At 37.2% G+C, this 23,403-nt stretch overlaps 1 protein-coding gene across 1 annotated transcript in view; it reads left to right on the forward strand.

The window, feature by feature from the left end:
• The first annotated feature begins 3,009 nt into the window (after positions 1-3,009).
• Positions 3,010-23,403, forward strand: part of LOC136856119 (chordin-like protein 2) — a 97,899-nt gene continuing 77,505 nt past the window's right edge. The window contains exons 1-2 of the mRNA XM_067133768.1: positions 3,010-3,037; positions 4,948-5,465. Of these exons, the coding sequence (XP_066989869.1) occupies positions 5,405-5,465 (61 nt within the window). The 5' untranslated portion in view covers positions 3,010-3,037; positions 4,948-5,404. The remainder of the gene's footprint in view (positions 3,038-4,947; positions 5,466-23,403) is intronic.

Below are 23,403 nucleotides of genomic sequence, written 5' to 3' on the forward strand. Positions count from 1 at the left end.
TCCTGAGAGAAGAGAGAGAAAGTACTTTTCCCTCTCGCTTTCTCTCACTTTCTCTCACTATGTAAAGTATAGGTCTGCAAAATCCTCCTTTTCCCAGAATATTAAATATGTAATATTAATATTAAATATTTCCTAAATATCAGGATATTTCATAAGATGTCTCATAGGATATCTTACAGGATATATTACAGAATACTTCATAGGATATCTCATAGGATGCCTCATTCAATATTTCATAGGATATGTCATAGGATGCCTCACTGAATATTTCAGAGGATATCTCACAGGATATTACATAGGATATTTCATAAGATATCTACCAGGATGCTACACAGGATATTTCATAGGATATCATACGATATCTCTCAGGATATTTCACAGGATATCTCATAGGTATCTCTTACGATATTTCATAAGATATCTCTTAGGTTATTTCATAGGATATCCTATAGAATATTTCATAGGATATCTTACAGGGTATTTCATAGGATATCCTATAGAATACTTCATAGGATATCTCTTAGGATATATCACAGGATATTTCATAGGATATCCTATAGAATATTTCATAGGATATCTTACAGGATATTTCATAGGATATCCTATAGAATATTTCATAGGATATCTCACAGGATATTTCATAGGATATTACATAGGATATTTCATAGGATATCCCACAGGATACCTCACAGAATATGCCATAGGATATCTCACAGGATATTACATAGGATATCCCATAGGATATTTCACAGGATATCCCACAGGATACCTCACAGAATATTCCACAGGATGTCTCACAGGCCATTTCATAGGATATATCACAGCATATTCCACAGGATATCTCGAGTTGGATAAACGGATTTTGATGGAATTATAATACGATATTGAAATAGGCAATAAAATCTATGGTTGTAAGTAATCTTATTTCACTTACTTGAGACGCTGTTTATGTTTGTACAATAATAATAATAATAATAATAATAATAATAATAATAATAATAATAATAATAATAATAATAATAATTATTATTATTATTATTATTATTATTATTTACTAAATATTGTCATTCAATAGTAATAATATTATAATACAAATTCTTATTTAATAATAATAATAATAATAATAATACTAATAATAACAATAATACTTATATTTATATTATTATTATTATTATTATTTGTACTAAAATATTATTACTACTGAATGACAATATTTAATTAAATTATTATTATTATTATTATTATTATTATTATTATTATTATTATTATTATTATTATTATTATTATTACTATTATTAAATAATTTCTATTAAATACCATTACTACTGAATGACAATAATAAATTATTATTATTGTTATTATTATTATTATGCTTAGTCAACATAGTAGCAGTGAGACACATTTCTCTCTCTCTCTCTCTCTCTCTCTCTCTCTCTCTCTCTCTCTATATATATATATATATATATATATATATATATATATATATATATATATATACATATACATATATATATATAAATATATATATACAAGCACATATAAAGCAAAAACAAGCATATCTGCATGCACGCACGCAAGCGGGCATGCGTGCGCCCTCTCCACAGTTTTCGCGTGAGCGCATACTTTTCTTATGAAAACGAGCTCTCTCTCTCTCTCTCCCCGAGAGAGAGAGAGAGAGAGAGAGAGAGAGAGAGAGAGAGAGAGAGAGAGAGAGAGAGACAGGGATATAGAGACTCAGCCCGAACTGTGGAGTCAGTTGACGGCAAGCAGTTGTCAGAGTAAGGTCGGAGCTAGTCAGTCGCCTCTCTTTCTCTCTCTCTCCCATCCCGATAGCTGTCGAATCCGTTCTCTTCCTCGGACAAGGCCTAAGCTGTTGCCACTGCTATCTATCTATCTATCTGTCTGTCTGTCTATCTATCTGTCTCTACTCCCAACACCTTCATTCTTTTCTTCTTCTTCCTCTTCCTCTTCTTAATTCTTCTTGTGACGTATCTTCTCAAGTGTCTTTTCAATCTTACTTTTCATTCTAACTCTTCTTCTCCTTCTCCTTCTTCTTCTTCAGGAAGTTGGAGGAAAAAGTTCCTCTTCTGTAGTCGCTCCTTGTGCGTCTTCTCGTAAATCTTCTCTCAATCTTCCGTGGTCTTCTTGGGAATCTTCGCTCAGTCTTTTGCGGTCCTCTTGAAAATCTCCAGCGAGTTTTTTGTGCGATCTTGCAAATCCCCAACAAGTCTTCTCGAAAATCTTCCGTGTTCTTCTCGAAAATCTTCATTCAGTTCACTGTGGCCTTCTCGAAAATCTTCCCTGACGAGTCCTCTGTGATCTTCTCGAAAATCTTCATCCAATCTTCTGTGGTCTTGTCGTAAATCTTCACTCAGTTCACTGTGATCAACTTGGAAATCTTGAACAAGTCTTCAGTGGAAATCTTCTTCCAATCTTCCGTGATCTTCTGGTAAATCTTCGACGAGTCTTCTTGAAATCTTCACATAATCTCCTGTGGTCTTCTTGAAAATCTTCATTCAATCTCCAGTGATCTTGAAAATCATCTCGAACTGATTTTCAACAATTCAAGTCAGGAACATCTGCGCAAGACTGAAGTCTCTCTCTCTCTCTCTCTCTCTCTCTCTCTCTCTCTCTCTCTCTCTCTCTCTCTCTCTCTCTCTCGTAAATCATCAGTGACAATTCTACATTAACTTTTTCATTATCTTTCTCTTCTATTTTATTATTCTGCAGTTTTTGTTATCATTTTCTTTCATTCTTCTTTTTTTTTATTCCTTATTCTGGTCTCCCAAAAACGGGTCCTCCCGAATTGTTGACCAAAATTTGCCACAATTTAGCAGAGTTTTGCATCGGGAAAAGAATTTGAAGGAGAGAAAACTCTCTCTCTCTCTCTCTCTGTAGGGGGGGGGGTCTTACCCGGTGCTCAGCGAGACTTGCTTAGTACCACGTGCGGGTCTCTCTCTCTCTCTCTCTCTCTCTCTCTCTCTCTCTCTCTCTCTCTCTCGCCTCCTCAGTAGTCGACAAGATTCAGAACGAGCAAGTCGACCAATCTCTCTCTCTCTCTCCATCTCTCTCTCCCTCTCTCTCTCTCCGGCTCGAAACTCATTCACTCACTCACTCACTCTCTCTCTCTCTCTCTCTCCCTTTCTCTCTCTCTCCAGCCGCCGCTGCTGCTACTGCTACTGCTGCTGCTGCCGCCGCCGCCGCCGCCGCCGCCGCCGCCGCTGCTGGTCGGTTGTACTCGGGAGCGAGAACGAACGAAGTAGTGACACTGGTTCGATCCTGAAGTGACCCTCGCTGAGAGTTCGATCCCGGTTCGATCCCGAGTGACTAAGTTCGATCCCGGTTCGATCCCGAGTGACTCAAGTTCGATCCCAATTTCAATCCTCTTTGGAGTCTGAAGTGACCCCAAATTCGATCCTTTTTTGGAGTCTGACGTGACCCCAAGTTCGATCCCGTGTGACTCAAGTTCGATCTTGTTCGGAGTCTGAAGTGACCCCACGTTCGATCCTTTTTTGGAGTCTGAAGTGACCCCAAGTTCGATCCCGGTTCGATCCTTTGGGGTCTGAAGTGACCCCAAGTTCGAACCCAATTCTGTCCTATTTAATCCCCTGGACCTCATAGCAAAGGACATCGCTTATCTGTTGTGGAACATTGAGTGAATTGGTAAAGTTCTGATATAAAAAAGATTTTATACATTATATATATATACATATTTATATATATATTTACCAGTGATTTTACCAAGAAAAAGACTTTTTAAGACTTCCAGTGACTTTTTCCTTAGACTTCCGTTAGTCGAAACGAGTAAATTCTCGCCACAAAAATTTTTTAAAAAACAATTAAAAAATTGAGTGATTCTGTCAAAAAATTATTATATAATTATTAGGAAAACAGATTCTGTCAATTTCCGCAGACAGTCAAAGTGATTTTGACAAAACTGAGGCTGGAATATTTTTTTTAATCTTCTCTGGGGAAACTTTTGACTTTTATTAATAGCAGATTTTGCCCAGAGACACTTTGTCAAATCCTCATTCCTGACTTTTTTTTTATTAGTAAGAGATTTTGCCCGTAAGTATTTTGATAAATCCTTCAGATTTGAAATATATAGCGGAGGAGGTATTTCCCAGTCAACCCCAAATTAGGAAGTGTATTTGAAAGTCCATCATCTAACCCCCTCCCAAAAGAGGTATTTTCCAAGTCCAACCCCAAATTTGGAAGTGTATTTGAAAGTCCATCATCTAACCCCCCTCCCAAAAGAGTTATTTTCAAAGTCCAACCCCAAATTAGGAAGAGTATTTGAAAGTCCATCTAACCCCCTCCCACAAGAGGTATTTTCTCATCTAACCCCCTCCCACAAGAGGTATTTTCTCATCTAACCCCCCTCCCAAAAGAGGTATTTTCTAAGTCCAACCCCAAATTAGGAAGTGTATCTGAAAGTCCAACCCCATATAGGAAGTGTCTTGAAGAACCAAACCCCTTCCCAAACCCCTCCAGGAACGTATTTACAGCCAACCCCATACATTCCCACCGCCCCTCTCTCTCTCTCTCTCTCTCTCTCTCTCTCTCTCTCTCTCTCTCCTCCCTCCCCACCTCTCTAACCCCCATCCACTCCCCTCAGCTGGGCGGAGCTGCGACCTTGACCGCGGGAGAGGAGAGGATTGTCCTAATATCTCTAACTCCATCCGCCTCCCATCGCTCCTGTCTAATCTTTCAACTTTCCCGTATCAGAAGGCGGCGTGATCAAACCGTGGAACGATTCCCTCCCCCTTCGAAGACAGCCAGCCTCCAACCAGCAGCAGCTCACGTGCGCTGGCGATCGCGCTCTCGAGTTGGTTTGGACAACGCTGACGAAATGACCTTTCGTTAACATTAATCCCATTTCGTTTTCTCGTTTTCATAGAGGATTAGGGAGTACAGGAAGTTGATAAACGAAATTATCGATAAAAGGACAGTAAACGAGGAGGACATAAGACGGAAATTAGGAAAACGGGAAGCAGGAAGTTGACGGGACCGGTCTCGTTCTTTTAGGAAAAGCCAGATTGGGTCTCGTTCCTTTAGGGAAAAGTCGATCAGAAACAAACTTCGAAACTCTTTAATTGCAACCACGAACAACAGACTAAAAAAAACAGCGTGAAAACTGCAAACCAGAGACAAACCAGGCCCACCAAAAACCGAATAAACACCAGGCGCACTACGACAGAGGGGGAAAAAAAAAAAAAAAAAAAAAACAACGCCCCTTCCTCATCCAAAGTCCGCAGCTTCAGCCAAAGGAGAGAAGAGAAGAAGAAGTGGAAGAAGAAGAAGAAGAAGCAGAGACGACTTTCTATTATTCGTCAGCTCTCTCTCTCTCTCTCTCTCTCTTGCTCTCACTCTCTCTCTCCCTCTCTCTTCCCAAAACATCAACATGGACATCTTCGTCAAGTTCTGGGTCCTAGGATGTGTGCTCTTCGCCGAAAGCCAGGAAGGTGAGTGTCATAGGATATTTTAATTCCTTTCCCTGTCCTACTGTCCTTCCCCAGCTGTGAGTCCTACGTAGGATAGCCTAGAGAAGTAGGACTTCCAATGCCTTCGTTCATATTTATGTCTGTGTATTGTGGAAGATTCTTGATATATTTATCTATTTATTTATTTTATTTACTTATTCTGTGGGTTCGAATCCCACCTAGGGATGAGAGTTTCATCATTTATTTCCTCCTCGATTTTAAGGCCTTCAGTGGAAACCAAATCTCAAAATATTAAGTAGTTAATAGGTAATGGTGTGTATATACATATATATATATACATTTATATATTCATGGGTTCGAATCCCACACAGGGATGAGAATTCCTTCATTTATTTCCTTTTTGGATTTTAAGGCTTTCAGTGGAAACCAAATCTAAAAACATTATGAGATGAAGTAGTTTATATATATATATATATATATATATATATATATATATATATATATATATATATATATATATATATATATATATATATATATATATCAAACTGTAACAAAAATTCCATAACAGAGTTGTATTTAGGGACACAAACTCCTACAAGATTCTTCTTCAAGCTATGCAACTGATGTTCAAAGCTGCCTGTACCATACAATAGCCAGTCAGCAGTATTAAACAAACCCATTTAGGGTACTCCTTGGCCCAATCTTCACAAAAAAATAAATAAATAAATAAACTAGACTTTTCAGCATATGTCCATACCATCTCAGATTCGTCTAATATGTGTGTCTCTTTTTTTTTTCTTTATTTACAAATTTATCTCCTGTTCTCTCCACTTGAGCAGACCACCAACTCTGGTTCTAAGGTTTGAAGATCCAAGATTTAGCTTGAAAGATATTTAAGCTACCAATTTTACTGGGAGTATCCTAGTGTTGTTTTCTAGCTTCGAAAATAGGCGTATGCCTCTAATGCTTATACATATATATATATATATATATATATATATATATATATATATATATATATATATATATAAATTTATAAATCTACATAAATACGTGTAGATTAAATTTGTCGTCAAGCATATTTGGAAATGAGAGAGAGAGAGAGAGAGAGAGAGAGAGAGAGAGAGAGAGAGAGAGAGAGAGATATATAAATATATACTGTACACATAAATTTATATGTATATATAAATTTATAAATGTGCATAAATATGAGAGAGAGAGAGAGAGAGAGAGAGAGAGAGAGAGAGAGAGAGAGAGAGAGAGAGAGAGAGAGAGAGAGGAATTAAAATATATATATAATTACATCATCAAAGCACTGGTCTAAGAAAAAAAAAAAACTCTGCCTTCCCAAGTTCACGATCACAGTCGAAAAACACTCACTCGACAATAACCGTGGGGAAAAAAAAAACTCTCTGATGAAACGCGACAGGCCCAAAGTCCACTTTGATAATGTTCGTGTCATGATATCGTGTTATCCCTTTCTCCCCGGCCCCCAGCCCCCCTTTCTGTCGTAAAAGCACAAATACAGAGAGGCTATTTAATGTGCTCTTGGTTGTGGGAAGATTCTATATATACATACACGTATATGTATGTATACATACACTTTATGCAGAAGTAATCAACACACAATCGCGTGTGGAACAGAAATAAATTTCTGACTCTTATCAGGATCGAACCCAGGTTCCAACTTCTTTTATGGCTCGTATGGCCTAGTGGGCAGCGCCCTTGCCTTTCAACTGAAAGACCTGGGTTCGATCCTGATGTGTGTCAGAAATTTATACACATTATGTATATATGTGTATATATATATAAGGTAAATTATTTGTGTCGTCAAGCGGATTGTAAACGAGAGAGAGAGAGAGAGAATCCCCCAACAGTACGACAGTAAGGCATGACAAAAATAAATACATAACCACACTAAAAGTTACGTCAGGAGACCCTTCAAATTACCCGTAATTCTTTCATATCTTATTGTAATTAATAGACATTCAAAAGAGGAAAGGACTTTTCCATCACGGCTGAATTACAAAAAGCCATGACGAGATAAATAGCCTGTGCTATTTATGTACCCATTCTAAAAGCATGAGGAAGGCGATTATAATCTATTCCATTCACGAGTTATAAATAGCGAGCTGGGATAATTCGTCCGTCACTAGTAAATTTCAAACTGAGTACGTTACTCTATATATATTCCGTTTTAAATAGCTGAGGAGAGATCAACAGCTCTTGCTCTTTATTTTCGAAATTATCAGTAGCATGGGGAAGATAGGAAATGTCAGCAGCCGTTCAGAAATCTGAATGTTTAAAACGAATTATGCTTCATTCTCCTGATTCTAAACAGCAAAAGACAAGACAAACAGCATTGCTAGCCATTGCGACTTTATAAATAGCAAGGGACGACGAATACCGTTGCTATTTGTCCTCCAAATTTTAAACAGCAAAAGGGACTAGGAATAGTTTTGCTAGTTGCTTGTCGTTCCGAGATGATATGCAGCAGAAGGAAGATGAAATCACACTGGCAGTTATTCCGGAATCACAAACAGCACGAAAAAATTCATTCCTGTGCTAAGGGGAATCACTTTTCTTAAGGAATCCTCTTCTCAATAGAAGACTTGACTAGGAGAGGTTAGGTTAGGTTGGTTGGGTTAGGTTGGGTTAGGTCGAGATGAAACGGTTACATTAGGTTAGGTAGATTAGGTTAGGTTAGGTTAGGCTGAGATGAAAAGGTTAGGTTAGGTTGGTTGGGTTAGGTTGAGATGAAAAGGTTAGGTTAGGTTGGTTGGGTTACGTTAGGTTAGGTTGGTTGGGTTAGGTTGAGATGAAAAGGTTAGGTTACGTTAGGTTAGGTTTGGTTGGATTAGGTTACATTAGGCTGGTTAGGTTAGGTTGAGATGAAAAGGTCAGGTTAGGTTGGTTGGGTTACATTGGGTTAGGTTAGGTTGGTCAGGTTAGGTTGAGATGAAAAGGTAAGGTTAGGTTGGCTGGGTTAGGTTGAGATGAAACAGTTGGGTTAGGTTAGGTTAGTTTGAGCTGAAACAGTTAGGTCAGGTTGGGTTAGGCTGAGCTGAAACAGTTAGGTTAAGTTGGGTTGGGTTAGGTTAGGTTTAGCTTAAGTTAGGTTGAAACCAAGTCTACTGTCAGCCTTAGAAACACAAGATCAAACACAAGATTAGACAGGGAGATAAAGTACTCTTGTAGTGAGGCTAGGGGCTCAGGACAGGTGACAGAGTTCTGTGGAAACAAGATCCCAAGACAGACATCTGGGAGGGGAAAATTATTTAATCTTGTTTTCTGGATAAATCGATCATGTGTCTGTTGACCTTAGTAATTAGTAGATTAAGTAAATCAGGTAGACTGAGGTTCGTGAACTCTGACAGATCACAGCCTGTGCAGATAAGGCTTGGGGCTAGCAGCCTCATCACAGCAGTCTTACTAAGAGTATGAAGGCTAAAATCTTCTGGGTAAGAAACTATGTAATGTATAAGTATATGTATATATATATGTATATATATATATATATATATATATATATATATATATATATATATATATATATATATATATATATATATATATATATATATATATATATATATGTATATATATATAATCACTTCCAAAACTGTACTGTGCATTCCTACAAAGAATAACAGGACCTCATTTGAGAAGGCTGATATCTAACAGAGATCTTATTCACAAAAGTTATTCCTGCCGTACGATGGGGGCAGAACAGCCCTTGAAAAATCATAACTTTTTGTGTATAAAATCTCCATGAGATACCATCCTGCTTCAAGGAGGCCCTGTCATTCTATAAATACATAATGACAAGAATTTAATGAAGCATTCCAAGTCCCATATAAATGGCATTGAGGCATCAAGAATTTAACCCAGTGGCTGCTCTGACAGAGCTGGAATTAGGTAGCAGTAGATTCAACAGCATCACTTGTAATAATTCTCTCTCTGGGACCCCCTACAGTCGACTAACATCCTCAACTGAAAGAGAACTTATTACTTACATCTCGTACCTCGTTTTTACTTTAAAGTCTCGAGATCGACCCCAGCAGTTGACTAGCTTCCAGATACCTTACTCACAGGTATATTTACCCCGCCCTGGGATCGATCTCGATTTTTCTCGATTTTCTTGCTGGAGAGAAGAGTGGTCTGAATAGGAGTGTATACTGTATATGTGTATACTTGTATGCATATATAAAAATATAATATATATTCAGATTTATATTTATAAATACATATATATATATATAAATTTATATATATACAATACAGTATATATATATATATATATGTATATAATATAAATTTATATATACATATAAATATTATAGATATACATATTCATATTCAAAAATAAATAAATATATAAATTTATATTTATAAATATATATATATTATATATATATATATATATATATATATATATATATATATATATATATACATTAAGTACATACAAATTTATACATACACATATCTATAAATACATATACACACATACATACATATACAAACACACACAAACCCCCGACCCACACCCTCACCCACACCCACAAACACTTAGAACGAGCGAACCGAACCTGCCCTAACGACCTAGTTACTCAGTCGGTGGCTGTTAAATCGACCAGGAATTGTTTAGACATCATCATCAATCTATTTTCGGGTTCCCGGAGCGCCGGCGATCTTTGGCGGTTTACCGTAATGCTATAAGTTCTTCTGTAAACGCTATCTCGCTTAAAAATGCTCCGGAGGACGTTGAGAGAGAGAGAGAGAGAGAGAGAGAGAGAGAGAGAGAGAGAGAGAGAGAGAGAGAGAGAGAGAGAGAGAGAGAGAGTTTGGTTTCATGAGGAAAAAGCTAGTGAATGTTTTGCTGAAAGGGTGGAAAAAACAAAATGGTAGAGAGAGAGAGAGAGAGAGAGAGAGAGAGAGATGAGAGAGAGAGAGAGAGAAAAAGGGTGGGGGGCGGTTTGGTTTGAGGCAGAAAAATCTGTGAAGTTGAAAACAAAACGGAATAGATAAACACAGAAGAGAGAGAGAGAGAGAGAGAGAGAGAGAGAGAGAGAGAGAGAGAGAGAGAGAGAGAGAGAGAGAGAGAGAGTTTGGTTTCATGAGGAGAAAAAGCTAGTGAATGTTTTGCTGAAAGGGTGGAAAAAACAAAATGGTAGAGAAAAGAGAGAGAGAGAGAGAGAGAGAGAGAGAGAGAGAGAGAGAGAGAGAGAGAGAGAGAGGGTGGGGGGCGGTTTGGTTTGAGGCAGAAAAAATCTAGTGATTTCACTGGAAGTTGAAAAACAAAACGGTATAGATAAACACAGAAGAGAGAGAGAGAGAGAGAGAGAGAGAGAGAGAGAGAGAGAGAGAGAGAGAGAGAGAGATCTTTATGTAAAAAAAAAATTAGACCAAGATAGACAGGAATCCCTGGATAAATGAGCCAAGATTCCTGGCAGAGAGAGAGAGAGAGAGAGAGAGAGAGAGAGAGAGAGAGAGAGAGAGAGAGAGAGAGGTCTTTACTGAAGGTCAGATCTATTAATATACATACCCTCAAACTGTTTGTATATCTTCCTTAAGGTAATTCAAGGTCGTTATCTTAATTACTTAACTCACGTAATTACTATTATCTTGAATGGTTGAAGGATCAAGTTTCTGTTATAATGACATTACATACATCTGTAATTTTTGCAGAATGTTAATTTATATCAATGGTTGTTTGAACACTGCATATGTAATGATAATATAATTATAACTGTTTTTATTTATTTATTTTAAATATACACAAAAAATAATTTATCTTAAAAACTGAACTTTAATTATTTTCAAAATTATATCATTCATTACTCTCTCTGTAACATTCAACAGAATCCAGATTTTCATTCAACTTTAGATGCAAACCATTCTTTTTACTTCTTGAAAATAAAACAATATCAATAAAATAAAACTAAATATACCATAATTAAATTCCCTGAGCTGAATAAAATAATAATTCTTCGTAAGATTATATATATATATATATATATATATATATATATATATATATATATATATATATATATATATATATATATATATATATATATATATATATATATATATACACATACATACATATCCAAAATTTCTTAGGAGCCAATTCAATCTAAGGGTGGTTCCCAAAAAGGCCTAAGCTTCCTGTACGATTGGAGCGAGAAGAAGAAGAAGAAGAAGAAGAAGAAGAACGTGATATAAACACTGGCATTTGTAAACAATAGCACGCGTCTTCCTTTTGCACTTTTGTTAATAAACTTCCTAGCCTCTCTCTCTCTCTCTCTCTCTCTCTCTCTCTCTCTCTCTCTCTCTCTCTCTCTCTCTCTCTCTCCTTCTTCTTGTTATCGATTGCCATTCCTTCGTTCGCATTATCGAGACGAACTTTCCTTTATTCCCAAACGTTTCGAGATTCACACCTAATCTGTTTTCAATGGGCGCTGATGGTCATCTGGGATGTGATTCTTCTTAAAAGTCTTCTCCTCAATTTTTGAAGAGATCGGGACGGGGAAAAGAGGGGGAAGGGAATTTTGAAAGAGGGGGGAGGGGGGAACAGAGCCCGGAATGAATTGGGAGTAGAGGGAGACGGGGAATGTTTGGAGAATGAAACAATTCAGCAGAAATACACAATGAGGTCTTAAAGCTTTCATCTCCCTGAACCTAGGGAGAAAGGGGAGACTATTTCTCCCTATGTTTTCCTATCCTTAGCCCCTGCATTCGTATAACTTAACGGATAATTTAGGGAAAAAGGGACACAGGGAAAGATAAGAGTAAGGCGTAGGGGGAAAACAAGAAGCCTAACTATTCACGCGTAGGGAAAAAGAGAGACAGACTCTATTTATCCCTGTCCTTGGCCCCTACATTCGAATAAATAATGGAAAACAGGGGAGGCCCAAGAGAGAGCCAGGGGGAGGGGCCCAGGGGAGACCCAGGGGACACCCAAGAGAGACCCAGGGGAAACCCCGGGGATACCCAAGAAAGACCCAGGGGATACCCAAGAGAGACCCAATGGGACCCAGGAGTGACCCAGGGGAGACCCAAGGGGATACCCAGGGGAGACCCAAGGGTACCCAAGAGAGACCCAAGAAAGACCCAAGCGAGACCCAGGGGATACCCAATAGAGACCCAGGGGATACCTAAGAGGACCCAGTGGAGACCCAAGAGGACCAAGGTTAGACCCAAAAGGACCCAGGTTAGACCCAAAAGGACCCAGGTTAGACCCAAAAGAGACCCAAGTTGGACCCAAGAGGACCCAAGTTGGACCCAAGAGAGACCCAAGTTGGACCCAAGAGAGACCCAAGTTGGACCCAAGAGAGACCCAAGTTGGACCCAAGAGTAAGACCCAAGTAAGACCCAAGTTGGACCCAAGAGAGACCCAAGTTGGACCCAAGAGAGACCCAAGTTGGACCCAAGAGAGACCCAAGTTGGACCCAAGTTAGACCCAGTTAAGACCCAGAGGACCCAGGTTAGACCCAGAGGACCCAGGGGTGGGAGGCAAGACTAGAATTCTGGGGCTAATCGACGTCGAACATCAATGATCATCACATCTCTGTTGGGAGACGACGCGAACTTCCGGAGAATTCGATAGATGCTACGTATACTTCACACAGACGTGACTATACGCGTGTATACGCGCGCATGCGCACGGACATCCGATCCGTTTCAACGTATACATACACATGGATACGCAATCTATTCAGCATAGATTCCTATCTCGAGAAGGAATGTCTAAACTCGAACCAATGAAATGTGTAAAATGTTTAGATTTCATCTGACCCATTCCACTTCTCAAGAAATATGTAAAACGTTTAGATTTCAGGGGAAAGTTCAGGGAAATATGAATATCACCAGATATATAAACTCCCTCCATTCACTTTCAAAATAAATAATACAAAAAGGACAGATTTTAAGGAAAGTAACCGACTTGCAACTACAGCGAAGGCTTCTTGAGACCACCCGCGTGGGTAAACAAGATTCGTAAACGGAGCTTCCCTGACCTCTCTAACACTAATAATGAGTTTACTATTCCTCCGTTTTTTCCCTAATCAAGGGTGGGTTTTTGTGTGTGTGTGTATATATATATATATATATATATATATATATATATATATATATATATATATATATATATATATATATATATATATACATCATATTTTAAAATTAGCTATATATATTATATTCAGGACATCATTTTTAAAATTAGCTCCAAAAGAGAGAGAGAGAAATTCCAAAAAGAGAGAGAGAGAGAGAGAGAGAGAGAGAGAGAGAGAGAGAGAGAGAGAGAGAGAGAGAGAGTATACGTCCATACACACACACATACACCAGAGTGTATAATGACCCACCATCTCCTTGCTGAGAAGCCATCCCAAAATATAAACAAAACCGAGAATAATATTTACGCTTTATTTTGCCGACAACCTAATGTGCTCTGGCCCTGTTTCCGGTCTGGGAGGGATGTGAATCGACTTTTGACAGAAATCAGCTGATAATTAGGATTGTTATTGAGAGGGATGTGAATCGACTTTTGACAGAAATCAGCTGATAATTAGGCATTATTATTAATTAGGATTGGATTGAGAGGTGAATCGACTTTTGACAGAAATCAGCTGATAATAGGATTGTTATTATTACTTTTTGCTGATAATTGAAATTTGAATCGACTTTTGACAGAAATCAGCTGATAATTAGGATTATTATTGGGAGTGATGTGAATCGACTTTTGACAGAAATCAGCTGATAATTAGGATTATTATTGGGAGGGATGTGAATCGACTTTTGACAGAAATCAGCTGATAATTAGGATTAATACTTTTGACAGGATAATTATGATTACTGCTGAATCGACTTTTGACAGAAATCAGCTGATAAATATGATAATTATTGGGAGGGCTGTGAATCGACTTTTGACAGAAATCAGCTGATAATTACGATTATTGCTGGGAGGGATGTGAATCGACTTTTGACAGAAATCAGCTGATAATTAGGATTATTATTGGGAGGAATGTGAATCGACTTTTGACAGAAGTCAGCTGATAATTAGGATATTATTGGGAGAAATGTGAATCGACTTTTGACAGAAATCAGCTGATAAATATGATTATTATTGGGAGAAATGTGAATCGACTTTTGACAGAAATCAGCTGATAAATATGATTATTATTGGGAGAAATGTGAATCGACTTTTGACAGAAATCAGCTGATAAATATGATTATTATTGGGAGAAATATGAATCGATTTTTGACAGAAATCAGCTGATAATTAGGATTATTATTGGGAGTGATGTGAATCGACTTTTGACAGAAATCAGCTGATAATTAGGATTATTATTATTATTGACAGGGAGTGATTATTATTGAAAGTCGACTTTTGACAGAAATCAGCTGATAATTAGGATTATTATTGGGAGTGATGTGAATCGACTTTTGACAGAAATCAGCTGATAATTAGGATGGGAGAAATTATTGACAGAAATCAGGATAAATAGTGATGTGACTCGACTTTTGACAGAAATCAGCTGATAAATATGATTATTATTGGGAGAAAAATCGACTTTTGAAATCGATAAATATGATTTTTTGAATCGATTTTTGACAGAAATCAGCTGATAATTATGATTATTATTGGGAGGGATGTGAATCGACTTTTGACTGATAATTAGAAATGTGAATCGACTTTTGACAGAAAAGCTGATAATTAGGATTATTATTGGGATGGTGGTACTTTTTTTGAATCGATTATTTTGGGATGGTATGAATCGACTTTTGACAGAAATCAGCTGATAATTAGGATTATTATTGGGATAGTATGAATCGACTTTTGACAGAAATCAGCTGATAATTATGATTATTATTCAGAAGATGAACCTTATTCAATATGGACCAAGTCTACAAAAAGTGGTTATTGATGCAGACAAACCTCTGCATCTTCTAGAACAGGGGGTAACAGAGCCAGGGAAAACGGAGGCAGGGAGACCATTCCAAAGCCTACTGGTACATGGAAAGATACGGTAAATGTAAGATGAGGTTCCCTGACGGGTTTTACAATACAACTCTCTGCCTTGCAACATCTTTCTCACGATTGCAGTGCTAATATACATATAAACATACATATATATATACATATATATGTATGTATGTATGTATACATACATTATACACATACAAACACACGCTTGTGTGGCCATACGTGAATAAGTTCATACAAATTCCCACCGAACAAGCCAAAATAGCTTTCATCAGTAACCGCCTGAGTTGGTGGGTTCCATTCTAAGAATCCATGACTCAATATAAAATCACCAGATTGCGCAGCTGCGCATTCGAACGAGTGGTTTCCCCCAACGTAGTGCGAGTTCTTTGAGAATTGCGCAGTGTTCCGTTCTCGATTGTTTCTTGAATTTTTTCTCTCGTTAATTCTTAGGTTGGTGTGTTTTGCTGATCGAGTTGTTGGAATGTGCTAATGTATATCTTCTCTCTCTCTCTCTCTCTCTCTCTCTCTCTCTCTCTCTCTCTCTCTCTCTCTCTCTCTCTCAAAATACTGAAACCAGCACAAAAAAATCAGACACCTCACGTCAAACCAAACTTTGTTCGGAATTTTTCCTGACGACAATCAAATCTCTTTTTAAAAATCGTTAAGCTGAAGACAATATTCTCTAAATCAGTCAAAACCTTGGATTCTAAATTATTCTCAAAGGGTACTTCAATCAGATAACAAATTGATGGAAGTAAAGCCTATAAAGAATGTCACAATCAAAGACTGGTGCTTCTAACTCCAAGAATTTGATGATGAAAAATTCTGTCACGACTTCTTTGGCATCTCCAAGCCAAAATTTTCCTACTAGGAAAAATTTTCCTGGGGTTCTTGAACTTCTAGAGGCCACAGTTTTAGCTGGACTCTTCAGAAACTAGCTCCCAGAGCCTCTTGCAGAGAAACCTTTTACTGGCTAAACCTCTGGCTGCTACAGTTTGGAACAGACACACCTTTTACTGGAATGTTTAGCATCTTGCTTCCAGAACTTGGGAACAGGAAACTTTTTCCTGGTATATTTAGCACATGGTTGCCAGAATTCCCTGGTCTTCTAAGCTTCTAGCTATCAGAATTTAATCCTGGGTTACTAACAGACACACCTTTTACTGGAATGTTTAGCATCTAGCTTCCAGAACTTGGGAACAGGAAAATTTTTCCTGGTATATTTAGCACATGGTTGCCAGAATTCCCTGGTCTTCTAAGCTTCCAGCTATCAGAATTTAATCCTGGGTTATGTTTTTCGGGAATTTTAAGCATCTACCTGGCAGAATTTGGTGACTGGAACATTTTTCTAACATTTCAAGCCTCTAGTTGTCAGAGATTGGTGCATGGAAACGTTTTCCTGGCACCATTTGAATCAGCCCTCAAGATTTAGGTACCAGGATGTTTTCCTGATCTCTATGGCAGCTAGCAGTCAGAACTGAAAACAGAAATGTTTTCCTGACATCTTTAGCACATGGCTGCCAATGTTGAGTACCAAGAAAATTTTTCCTGGCATCTTTTAGCATCTAAAATACCTGACTGTGACACAGAGAAACGTTTTCTTGGTATCTTTAGCATCTAAATACCTGAATCAGATTCACACAAACGTTTTCCTGGCCTGTTCAAGACCTACCAGCCAGAATCCGGTACCAAAAGCAAGAACTGAATGTACTCATTCATGGCTTTACAAAATTCTTGCAAGACTGACCAATCGGTGCACTGCTTTGTGACAAGACTAAATATACCATTTAAATTTGCTCTTTCGGCTTTCTAAATCTCCTTGACATTTATCACAACGTCTCTATTCTCCATTTTAAATTTCTTCAGTTTTATGACCCTTAAGCCTGTCTATGTTCTATTTCCATCTAATTTCTCCCTGCTGGCCCTTTATATTTTTTAAAGCCCCATAACTTCTAGTTTATACTAAAGTCGATGAGAAGAGTGAGGTCAAGGTCAGTGTCATACTTATAGGTCACAGGTCAAATAAGAATTTCCCACTGAATGGAACTCTGTGTCAATGACACATCGTTTATTCTGTGTTCACTTCTTGGGCATCAGAATATTGCTGCCAATCTGTGATTAATCTGAACTCAAGTGCTTCTCGTGGATGAGAGAGAGAGAGAGAGAGAGAGAGAGAAAGAGAGAGAGAGAGAGAAAATGTGTATGTATATTTTTGCAGAATATCTCAAAACGGGTTTACAAAATCAGACGAAACTACACAGATAACATGCTCATTGGTATAAACTTCTGAAGATGATTCAGTCGAGAGAAATCATCCCTGAACTGAAGATTGATTGCCAATAAAACAATCTCCGCTGAGATCCGATTTCTTCCAAAAATCTCCATGTGTACAGGACCCATTCACGCGTTTGAAGTTTACCATTTGCTTAAATGTCTATATTGTGGATGTACCACAAAAAATGAATAACCTGGTATAAAACCTGACTGTGAAATCAAATACCCAACACCTATTCTGGCGATTACAAGCATAGCCTATGTTGTTGTAGAGTTTCTGAGTTAGGTTAGGTTAGGTTAGGCACTCCCAAAAAAGGGAGAAGTCTGGATGACAGTGAACCTTTTAAACCAAGGCTTAGAACTTGGTTAGATGAGAAGAGACCGCTTAGAACCAAGCATAGAGGAGGGGGGATAGTAAAATGTTAAACATGGAAGGAGAGCTTAGTAGAACTTAGTACGGAGGTTAGAAGGCCAGAGACATTAAAATGGCACTGAGAGTAGATGAAGAGAGGCTTGACAGGTGCTTAGACCAGAAGGTACAGGTAGAGGGACACTGAGGGAGTGCTTAGAGCTTAGGGTATCAGGAGTTGGACTTAAGGGGCTGCCCAGAGGCGGTGGTAGGGGAAGGCAACCACGAAGAAGTTTAGAATTGAAAGTCAAGGGATGGGTATAGGGGCTCAGAAAGACTGCTTAGAACCAAGGTTAGACAAGAGTATGGGCACTGGGTAGGGAGTTTAGGGAGGCAAATCAGGACCTTAAAACTGTGGGTATGGGTAGTGAGACATTTGGAGAACGCTTGGGAGGAGGACTTTGAGGGCATTGCTTAGATGGATGCTTATAGAACGGAGGGTACCAGACTACAAGACCAGTTCGAGTAGGAGAGAGAGAGAGAGAGAGAGAGAGAGAGAGAGAGAGAGAGAGAGAGAGAGAGATCTTATTATAGAAGAGAGGACCTTATTATAGAAAAGATAAAAGATTCTTCTTCTTTCTCTCTCTTGCCCTTTTTGCCAAGCTTCCATTGGATGATGGATGAAGAAGAAGAAGAAGAAGAAGAAGAAGAAGAAGAAGAAGAAGAAGAAGAAGAAGAAGAAGAAGAAGAAGAGGAGGAGGAGGAGGATGGAAAAGGGAGGAAAGGAGAGGACAGGAAAGGCTCCTCCTTCCCCGCAACTTCCGATAAGTGGCATCCACAATCTTCTTCTTCTTCTTCTTCTCCTACAGGAGGAAGGGGGTGTAGGCTTCATGACGCCGACATACAAAACACACACACGAACACACACAAAGCTCCACGGAGCAGGAGGAGGAGGAGGAGGAGGAGGAGTAAGAGCAGTAGAAGGAGGAGTAAGAGGGACGAGGAGGAGTAGCCAGCAATAAGAAACGAACGACTTGAAGTTGCTAGCCCTACACCCTTCTATAAACTATTCACGATCCACAGCAGTCGACTATCAGAGAGAGAGAGAGAGAGAGAGAGAGAGAGAGAGAGAGAGAGAGAGAGAGAGAGAGATCTGTTTCACGTCATGTCGAAAATAATAATAAATAATACATTCACAAGAATGTGATTAAATGACAGAATCTTCTAGGGGAAAATTATCATTACAATTATTTCAAACAATTCAATTAAAACTTTGCGACAGGAAGCCTAAAAGAATTACCAGCTTCATATTAAAATAAATTATAGATGAACCTATATATTCACCCACTATAAATAAAAAAAAAACTGAAAAAAGACATACAGAATTTGATTTCCAACCGCGAAATTAAAACCACGCAAATTCGAGGTGTTATTTTCACTCGAGCGAAAATAAACAATGATCACCAGACGGCAAGGCTCTAAAGGTTGCCGGTGATGATAATAATAATAATAATAATAATAATAATAATAATAATAATAATATTATTATTATTATTATTATTATTATTATTATTATTATTATTATTATTATTATTATATTCGTCTTAAGGTCTTGTTCACCAAATCAAACTGAAAAATTGGATAAAGGTGCTATTCAAGAAGTTGAACAGCTACGGAAACGGATAAAAAAAAAAATCAAAAGACATTTCCAAAGCATTAGAAATCGGACGCACAGTTCGCTTGTAGGTTGCCAGGCCACGATAATGAAACCTTCAGACTTGTTAGGCAATTGCCTGAATTACCCTAAGCTTAACCTAACCTATTTCAACTTAAACTGGTTAACAAATGCTCTTACTACCAAGCCTGGCAGACTAATGGGTAATTACTTACCTGGGAGACAGGTGTACAGCATATCCTACTGTGATGACATTTGCATAGTTTAATGAAGACACATCTTGGATTTCACTTACCTGTAAAAGAGAGAGAGAGAAATATATATTCCTATGCATTCATGTCATTAAAATTAAATATATAAGAGAGAGAGAGAGAGAGAGAGAGAGAGAGAGAGAGAGAGAGAGAGAGAGAGAGAGAGAGACTGCTATGCATTTATGTCATTAAAATTAAATTTATAGAGAGAGAGAGAGAGAGAGAGAGAGAGAGAGACTGCTATGCATTCATGTCATTAAAATTAAATTTACAAGAGAGAGAGAGAGAGAGAGAGAGAGAGATTGCAATGCATTCATGTCATTAAAATTAAATTAAGAGAGAGAGAGAGAGAGAGAGAGAGAGAGATTGCAATGCATTCATTTCATTAAAATTAAATTTAGGAGAGAGAGAGAGAGAGAGAGAGAGAGAGAGAGAGAGAGAGAGAGAGAGACTGCTATGCATTCATGTTGTTAAAACTAAATTGAGAAAACTCCAAACTCCATTTAAGTAAGAGTTTAATATTCATAAGCACCTATTGCACTTTACAACAAAGTACTAAGATCGTTGCAAGTTGCAATAATTGTTGATTTATTCAAAAAGATATCAGGTTAACCCTGACATTCTACCCTACGTTTGACCTTGGTCTCTGACCAGACTGGAAATGTATATTCTTACTGCAAAGTTGATTAAACTGTAATTATTGTAATTGTATTTGATTTTTGCTCGTGTTGTAATCTCTAATTCTTGACACTCGTGTCTAGAAACTATATATCTATTATTTTTATTTTTAAGTTTATTCCATTCATAAAAGTGTCTTCTAAGATTCTCCTCCTAATTCCTATATCTCTGAACCAGTCCTTTATAAAATTCTTATGGTTATATATATATATATTATATATATATATATATATATATATATATATATATATATATATGTATATGTATATGTATATATATATACTCCCAATTCCTGTATCTTAGAAATCACCCCTATTATAAATATCATTGTTATTTTCCATTTCATTCACCTAACAAAACTTTATCTTCAATCATTCTCCTCCTAATCTATATCTCTCTCATCCCAGCCAGTATGCATTAACCCCAAAAGCTCTCTCTGGTCCTATGGAACCTGCTCTCCACTCACCACTTTACTGCCAAACTTCAAAGCTTGTAAACTATCAATGTTGATCACGGGGTTTCAAATCGACACGTGCCACGCCTGAATATTGGCGGCGGGCGGTAAATGTCCCCAGCTGATATCGTTATAGCCAATGGGAGGCTTCCGCTGAGCACGAGAAGCCAATCACGACGGGCTTCAGTGATGCCAGATGGCGATATCTGACGTCACGCGAATAAAATGGTTTATTCACTTTAGGGTTTAAGGTGCATATATTTGTTTTTTTATTGCGTTTTTGTTATGGCTTTTCATTCTTTTTGGTTTGCAAGTTAATGGAAATTTTAGCTTAATGTCACGTGGAAGTTTGAATGTACTGAATAATAATAATAATAATAATAATAATAATAATAATAATAATAATAATAATAATAACAACAGCACAATACACTCATACTTACATCTCTGATAATAATAATTATAATAATAATAATAATAATAATAATAATAATAATAATATTTTGCATAATCTCTGTTCTCTATCAGTATTTTCAAGCTCTAAATAATAATAATAATAATAATAATAATAATAATAATAATAATAATAATAATAATAATAATAATAATAATAACACTTCATACTCACCTAGGAATTTCAGCAGACCTTCAATAATAATAACAATAATACAACCCCCAATTTCGCAACTCATCATAGCCCACCCTTGGGGGGGGGGGATCCGGCCACCGCCCCCCACCCAAAAATATTTTAAAAAAGGTCCTCGTCGTTGCCTTTTTCTCTCGCCCTCTGTACATCTATGACTTTAAAGATCCCCGCGGATAATGAACTTTCTGGCATAAGGCCAGGGAGGTGTGATGATGGCGAAGGTCGCTTTGCTTCCTCAAGTCTCTCTCTCTCTCTCTCTCTCTCTCTCTCTCTCTCTCTCTCTCTCTCTCTCTCTCTCTTTTCTAAATTAGTTTTAATGAGATGAATCATAGCTCTCTCTCTCTCTCTCTCTCTCTCTCTCTCTCTCTCTCTCTCTCTCTCTCTCTCTCTCTCTCTAGTTTTAATGAGATGAATCATAGAAAATTTACAATAATAATAATAATAATCTAATCTCTCTCTAATAATGTTTTCTAAATTAGTTTTAATGTGATGAATATTCTCTATTATTATTATGAAGATCAAAAACATGCAACGAATGAACTCTAAAATTTCTCAGTTATTAAAGAAACAAAATTTAAGGAAAATGAAATCTTCATGAAAATTTATTATTATTAATAATAATAATAATAATAATAATATCATTATTATTATCATTAGACAACCACTAAATGAACCACCAAAGGAAAAGAAAAAAAAGCAAAAAATAACAAATAAGAAATAATAATAATAATAATAATAATAATAATAATAATAATAATAATAATAAACGACCCACTGATTGATTGATTTATTAATCTATCTATATATTGTTTTTGAAGATGTTTTCATTCTTAGCGGAAAACAGTTTCAATTATCTATTTATCTGTCTACCAACTTCTTCTTTTACTTACTATCTACCATTTCTTTTTTCTTTGTCTATCGAGATTTACTTTTTATCTATTCATTCATTGTTATTTTACAATTATCTGTTGCCTGCATTTTTATCGTAAATGTTCTATAAGCATACGTTACTGACCTGTCATCTTTTCCTGTGTGTAGCCCCGCGCGTATAGTCAGCGGAACCGCTGGACCACTTATTACTTAGCAGGTATACAGGACGGTACGTTACGTCCAGAGATTGGGTCTTGATGCCTCGACCATCTCTTTTATTACTGCAGTTACTAAACGTAAATAAATACCAACTAATAATAATAATAATAATAATAATAATAATAATAATAATAATAATAATTTACATTCCCATTCTCGTCTCCAAGGAACAAATTCCCATTCCCGATTCCCACTAGTGATGGTTTGGATCCTTTATACTGATATTCCCCAAGTATGGAATTCCATTCCAGGCGAGCAGTTTGTAATTCTTTGGTGGTATATTGGGAATTCAGGCAAGCGGTAAGCAATTCCAATTCCCGATTCCTTGGTAGTAAATAGGGGATTCAAATTAGCAGTTTGTAATACCCATTCCAGTTCCACTGATAGAAAAGCGGGAATTCTAACTAGCAGTAGGCAATTCCCATTCCCAATTCCTTGGTGGTATATAGGAACTTCAAACAAGCAACTCCCATTCCCATTTCGATTGCAATTCCAATGATGCCTTGGTGGTAGAGTTCCCATTCCCGATTCCTTAGTGAAATT

This window comes from Macrobrachium rosenbergii, chromosome 34 (assembly GCF_040412425.1).
Source record: "Macrobrachium rosenbergii isolate ZJJX-2024 chromosome 34, ASM4041242v1, whole genome shotgun sequence".
NCBI lineage: Eukaryota > Metazoa > Arthropoda > Malacostraca > Decapoda > Palaemonidae > Macrobrachium > Macrobrachium rosenbergii.